This window comes from Rhagoletis pomonella, unplaced genomic scaffold (genome assembly GCF_013731165.1).
Source record: "Rhagoletis pomonella isolate Grant_MI unplaced genomic scaffold, Rhpom_1.0 Rhpom_scaffold_00626, whole genome shotgun sequence".
NCBI lineage: Eukaryota > Metazoa > Arthropoda > Insecta > Diptera > Tephritidae > Rhagoletis > Rhagoletis pomonella.
Window position 1 is genome coordinate 54,236 of NW_023459180.1, and position 6,797 is coordinate 61,032.

Here is a 6,797-nt window from a genome sequence, read left to right on the forward strand (position 1 = left end):
CACTTTATTACTGTCCATCAAATCCAACACCCGGAGAGCGTAGCAAGGCTTCTTCTTCCTGAGTGTTTACGCTCTCAATGCTTTCGAGGTCCGAGTCTTCGTGCACTGTGGCACCCCTGTGCTGTAGCGTCGGTTTGGCAGTAGCAATACAACTGGTGTGAACCGCTCGCTTCACAGCAGAGGTGTGCCCGCTGGCGACACAGCGAGTAGACTCGATGTGCCTGCCGGTGGTAGTAGCCACTTCTCCCACCGACGTTTGGGCTGATCTCCCAGCCCGCTCTTCATCTTTTCTGACCACCATGTAGAATTTTTATGTTAGGGAACCTCTACCCTTGGCGTTTTATACCTACCGCCAGGTACCTCGTTAGCAATGGCAGATGTAGGCATACACCCCCTCCCCCAGTTTGATATGCAGAGCAAAGCACTAGGAAGAGAAGGATGGATACGTATTCCTGCCTTCGCTAGACGCTGCCTACTCGCACCGCCAAGACCTGCTCTAGGTACTAGCCTAGGTGCTAAGTCATCGCGTTGACAGCAGCGACGCCCATTGCCCAGTCGGCACCCGCGGGGAGGATACAGCTAAGAGGATTTTGCCGACCAAGAGTACACATACTCGAAAAAGGATAATTGCGTCTCGTTCATGCTGTTTAATGAACTCAGTCAGGCGTGTGCAACTCAAATCGACTGCCGACCACCATGCTTATTCATGCCGAATTTTAAGCGATTGTGGCTGGTCCCCGATTTGTACTTATGTATCTGTTGAATTATTGAACTGCCAAAAATTAATGACTTCACGGAGCCCTGGTACTTTTCTATGAAACCTTTGAGTTCCCCGGAAGCTACTTTAGGAAGTTTAGTGAAGGGTAAACTCTGCCAGAAATTGCAATAACTTCAAAACAATTTGTATTGTTATAAGCTCTATGGTTGCTTCAAATTCAAATATATATGTATATCGTCGACGTTTTTGCAAAACCACCTTAATCGCCGTAGTGGCAAAAATGAGATTTGGTAACCCTGAATTCCAGGCATCGTAATTTATGCATAAAAATCATAAAATCGTTATTAAAGCAACAGATTTGTAACATAATAGCTAGAGAAAATACCGCCTATCAAGGCAATGCCTTCAAAGAAAACCCATTTTTTCGCTCTCCTGTAAAATTTGAGTCCCTTATGATAAGCGGTGATGATATAATTGGGCAATTCACAAGGTGTCGTATTTGTCGTGTTTGTCGTGAAGTCATGATATTTCATGACAGTTGTAAAAATGTTGTTATTGTTTTGTGAAGAAAAATAACACATGACGATACAACTCTGCAACCTATGTTTATTCGGTGTTATGTGAGGTTAAGTGCTGAGATATAATAAATAATCTTAACAGGTGTTCACAACCGTCGTGTTTTAACACAACTTTTGTTAGGAAAATATAACTTCACAACGCCTTGTGAATTGCCCAAATATATCGTCGTTTAAAGTGCAAAACCGCGTATCAGAAATTATTTTCTAGAGTGTATAAACGCTCATATTTCAAAATGGTGCTCTTTTCTATAAAGCAATCGCATATCTGCCTAGTATATTTCAGGACGAATGTATAAGGATTGAGCCAAGAGCTTGTGTGAGCAAATCCAATTTTTGCCAGCCAATGTCAGTTTCGCGGTTTTGCAGAATCACGATACCCGGTTTTGTACTTTAAACGACTATATGTATGTTTATATATACATATATATAATAACCTTTATATCAAATTTGTTTACGATTCCTGCGTTGATAAAAATGTGAATATCTCTAAAAAAGGATGAGCTACGATTTTGATCTCGATGGATTTGGATCCTACAAATTATTAAGAAAAAGGCCGCGAAAGCCGATTTTATACACACTTTTATAAAACTTAAGACTGGTTCAAGACCACCGTGCGGGCTAAGGAAAATTTACTAAAAATAACGTTTTTGTGTATAATTACTGTTCATATAATTAAAACACGCCGTTTTTTGTCTTCTTAATAAAGTAAATATTAAAAAACAATCCCTAGATGTCTGTACTCCCAATATTTACTATTATTGATTTCATTTATTTGTTAACCGACCAATAAGGATATGCTTATTTGGTTTTTCGTAGTTATAATAATAATAACAATAATAGACTGGCGCTTACATATTTGTTAGTGTTTAGCCGAGCTTCTCGTAGTTATGATACATATCGTTACCTTAATATAGAAAGGCCCTAACTCATATAGCCGCTGAAATGCAAAAAAGCCGTAACTAACTAAAAATTTGTATTGCTTAAAATTATGTGGGGACTTAGAATTCGATGAAATGCATCATAATCAATCAAAAGGGAATTTTGAATTTTTACTTAGTTACGGATTTTTGTATTTCAGCGACTATATGAGTTAAGGCCTTTCTATATTAAGGTAACGATATGTATTATTTGCAATGATTCCATTTTTTTTCATAAAAATTTATTGCATGCAGGTCCAATTAAGTTGCCATGTTCCATAAGTAGTTCGAGTTGTTTTGACCGATTGTTATCGAATGTTAAACGCGAATGGCGATTTGTTTCCAGAGTCTGCGACAGAGAACCATCGAGTTGTTTTAACAACCGCTGGCCAGCAGTAAGGCCGAGATGATTTTGTCGATTGTTAGCGAATATGTTAGTTCAGCTTACTGCCCGTCTCCACAGGATAAAGTTTATATCTTCATACATATGTTAGAATATAAATATCCAATGGAGACCGCTTATTGCTCTTCAAGAGCAATATATATCAGGGCTTATATATTGCCATCTACTTGAGCTGTTTGCTATTAAGATATTTGTTATTATGTACTTGGATGTAAAATAGTCTATTTTCCAAATTTTTAAGTGATTAAATCGGGTCAAAATACCTTTTAGAAGCCATCTTACAAATGCTTATATCAAGAGCCCACACAAATATTGCCAATGATATAACTTATATCTAGCAACCAAAATGGCAGCTGAACAGCATTAAATTTTATCCTGTGGAGACGGCGAGTTAAGCACGACAATTTCGAGTGGCAATTAGTATTGAGTAATGCAGAGTTTTTGCTGCATTTAAAATGCAACATTTAGCACTTTCGAACATATGTTTTCGAAGAGCGTTCATGCTATCGCATTTAGCAAATGTACATTTACGCGAGTTCGAAATCGTATGCTTTTGACAAACAGCCGTGTTCCAGTCGCTTATTCAGATCCGTATCTCTTACGATAAATTCTCACGGAAAAGATAATGTCCAAAAATCCCTACTGAAAAGGAAAAAATAAATTCTAAACCGAAAATTCAATACAAAAACTTGAATTATTTTAACCATAACCAAACATTTGTTTGTGTATATATTCATTTGTCGGTGCTGTCAATTATAATTTCCACACTTAATTAGGAAACAAAACAAACAGAGTTGATCACAAATTAATCCAGATTTCTATCAGCATCATATCGATGTTTAATTTGCGTAACTTTTCTTTGTCCAAATAATGTAAAATAATAAATGTAATGAAATGAAAATCTCGATCGGCGATCACTGAAACGCAGCTAGCGACTGTATACTCGAAAAAGCAATGTTGCCACTTCTTCTCATTAAACCATGTTCGAATCGTGGAAATTTTGGAAGATCACAGGGTTGCTTTTAGCATTTAGATTCTAAATGCAAAAATGGAGTTGCATTTAGTTGCATTTAGGTGACGAATTTTGTATGGATAAATGTACATTTAGAGTAGCATTTAGAGCTAAATGCGCTAAATGTGCTTTTACGCGTAAGCAAAAACAGCCCATAACTCAACACTGTACTGAGTTACTGTGCTGACTCTTAGAACTGCGCCGCGCGCTCAGACTCATCTCTGAAAAAATTTGTAGTTCAGTAACTCAGTTTATGTGCTGACAATGTATAGCTCAGTATGCTAAAGAGGCGATAATAACTCAGTTGATGTGCTGACACTGCAAAGCTCGGTGCGGCTTGCATTGTTTAGAACTGTGTCGATGTGGTAACTCAATTGATGAGCTCACACATTCATACAATACGATCTTCCAAAAAGTACCATAATAGATGGCATCACTAGACTAACTATCAATAGAATATACGACCACTAAATTTAAAAAGAAGCAAGGCGAATAGCCCAGTTATGCATACTTGCACTGCTATACCATTTTTACGTAAAAATCAAAATCAAAAAGAAATCTACATGTGAAGTGCTATGCGTTGGGTAACCGCTTACGTGCATAGCCCATTTAATAGATTCCTTATGTGACAACTCTCAAGCAAAACTAAGTAGAGAATTATTTTGCAAATGAACTCACCAGTTGAAATCAGCTTTCTAAAATTTTGCCGGCCAGCTACGAACAGAAACTAAGGATAACCTTTTCTAAATCGATTTCAATTACTAACATCATCAATAATTTCGATGTACATACCAATTGTGCGATAGCACACTTGTGCCAGCTCACTGTGCTGACTCATTAGAGTGAGTTGGAGTTACTGAGTCAGGACACCAAAATTTACAGAGTTACCCACCCGTAGTGGCAATTCGTCTAGAGAGAAAACATCGAGAACAATCGAGATATTTGAACAATCGAATAATCGACTAAAACATCTCGGACTCGCCCATTACTAAGGTTGAGACAACTAATTTATATCAGTGCTTTGTTTTATAGGACGATATAAAATTTCTGCAAAGTATAACAATGAGTGACAAGGAACTAGCAGCAGACACAAAAGATTGCTATGAACCAGTGGACAATGCGTGGACCCTAAAAGTGCCCGAGTTTAAACCTGAGGACAATCCAAGTGGCATGATAGAAGAGAGCTCATTTGCTACTCTATTTCCTAAGTATAGAGAAAAATATCTCAAGGAAGTCTGGCCACTAGTGAAACAATGTCTCTCAGACTATCATTTAAAAGCGGAACTAGATCTGGTAGAGGGTAGTATGGTTGTGAAAACTACTCGTAAAACTTGGGATCCTTATATTATCATCAAGGCGCGGGATGTGATAAAATTGATGGCGCGCAGCGTTCCCTTCGAGCAAGCGCGTCGTGTTTTACAAGATGAAATTGGCTGTGATATCATTAAAATTGGAAATTTAGTTACAAAAAAGGATAAGTTCGTGAAGCGCCGTCAACGCCTAATTGGTCCCAATGGAGCAACCCTTAAATCAATTGAATTGCTTACTGATTGCTATATTTTAGTGCAAGGCAATACTGTGGCAGCCTTAGGTTCTTACAAGGGTTTGCAACAAGTGCGTGACATTGTAATAGATACAATGAAAAATGTGCATCCTATTTACAATATCAAGGCTTTAATGATTAAACGTGAATTAATGAAAGATCCGAAACTTGCTAACGAGGATTGGTCGCGATTCTTACCAAAATGTAAAAGTAAGAATATTAAACGTAAACAGCCTAAGTTCAAAAATCTAAAGAAGGAATATATGCCTTTCCCATCTCCACAAGCTGAGAGCAAAATCGACCAACAACTCTCAACGGGAGAATATTTTCTCAGTAAGGAACAGAAACAAGCACGAAAACAACAAGAGCGCCATACAAAGCAATCTGAATCTGCCAAAAAACAAGAGAAACGCCGCAATGAAGATTTTATACCACCCATTGAAGATATGCTGTCGATAAGTCGCAAGAGTTCGCCTGATAAACAAACTAAGGAATTGAATATTAAGGCACTGAAAGCAAAGGTAGCAAAAGTCACTAAAATTATGAAGAAATAAAGATAAGATTAGCTGCATATTTCTGGATGGCCGCGTGCATGGTAACCCCACAAAGGTGTTGTTTGCCTGTTTCAACCACTTATCCGCATACAATTTCAGCCTTCGATCAGGTGTACCCAATCGAGCGAAACTATAACAATGGCCCTTATTATGAGCTGCATTCGATTTTCGATCTTCGCTGGCTATCGAAGATCGAAGATCGAAAGTGAAATTCGTATTATGAGCTATGCAAGCGTGTCGAAATTTGCGTTGAGTATCGAATTTTCTGTCGAACAGAATTTTACTTTCGATGGTGTAGCGAAGTGTTAGAAAATTGTTAAAAATGTATGATTTTGTATATGTTTTCTTACATTTTGGCGGCTAGACACTAATTTTAAACAATTTTTATTAATTTCATGCAGTTCTAACATCGCGAATACTAAACACAAGCTCGAAAGGCTGGTTTTACTTGTGACAGAAAATCCCAATACTCTGTTGGCGCGATCTCTGAGAACAAAATCGTAGCGCTGTTGATAGTTTTAAAATATTTTAAATAGATTTGGCTCACAAACGCTTCTTTAGATGGTCGGAACTTTTTAATGAATCTGTAGACAAATTTCTTAAATATATTTTATATCAAAATATATTCGAAAGACTAATAAACTTAAACTCTCTTAAACATTTGCTACTCCTGGCCAGTTTACTTAGCTCTCATCCTCCGACGAATCGTTGAACCAGAACTCGTTGTACACATTTTACCACGTTTTTATAAACTTGCTTTCTTTTTTACTTCATTTTAATTAGAACAAATTTACATAAATATGTATAAGCACAATATTTAGTTTGCTCGATTTGTAAACAAAGCTTCTCAGCGGTGAAAAATATACTATTGTGAACAACCTAAACGAGCGAAATTCACAATAGCGCTATTCTTCATCGAATGAGCGCCATAATACCAAATGAAAATTCGTTCGCTCAGCACTTTCGACCACAGTCGAAAATCGAATGCAACTCATAATAGGGGCCAATATCCTAACAAATTTCTTGAAGGACCGGATATAATACTGCTTCATGAGCACTACAGATATCGCAA

General features: G+C 37.5%; 1 protein-coding gene across 2 annotated transcripts; it reads left to right on the plus strand.

Annotated features, from left to right (window-relative positions):
• The first annotated feature begins 4,571 nt into the window (after nucleotides 1-4,571).
• On the plus strand, nucleotides 4,572-6,797 carry LOC118751276 (KRR1 small subunit processome component homolog). Of its 2 annotated transcripts, XR_004994505.1 has the most exons (3): nucleotides 4,572-5,766; nucleotides 5,825-5,861; nucleotides 6,730-6,797. XR_004994505.1 is itself a non-coding variant. In XM_036486058.1 (2 exons), exon 1 carries the CDS (start codon nucleotides 4,691-4,693, stop codon nucleotides 5,723-5,725), a length of 1,035 nt encoding a protein of 344 aa, XP_036341951.1. In that variant the 5' UTR covers nucleotides 4,572-4,690; the 3' UTR covers nucleotides 5,726-5,766; nucleotides 5,825-5,934. The 2 variants fall into 2 exon arrangements, 1 of the variants encoding a protein (XP_036341951.1); XM_036486058.1 differs by lacking the exon at nucleotides 6,730-6,797 and having other exon boundaries at nucleotides 5,825-5,934.

Coding starts and splice junctions, on each gene's coding strand:
- LOC118751276 (XM_036486058.1), top strand. CDS start 4,691: ATGAGTGACAAGGAACTAGCAGCAGACACAAAAGATTGCTATGAACCA.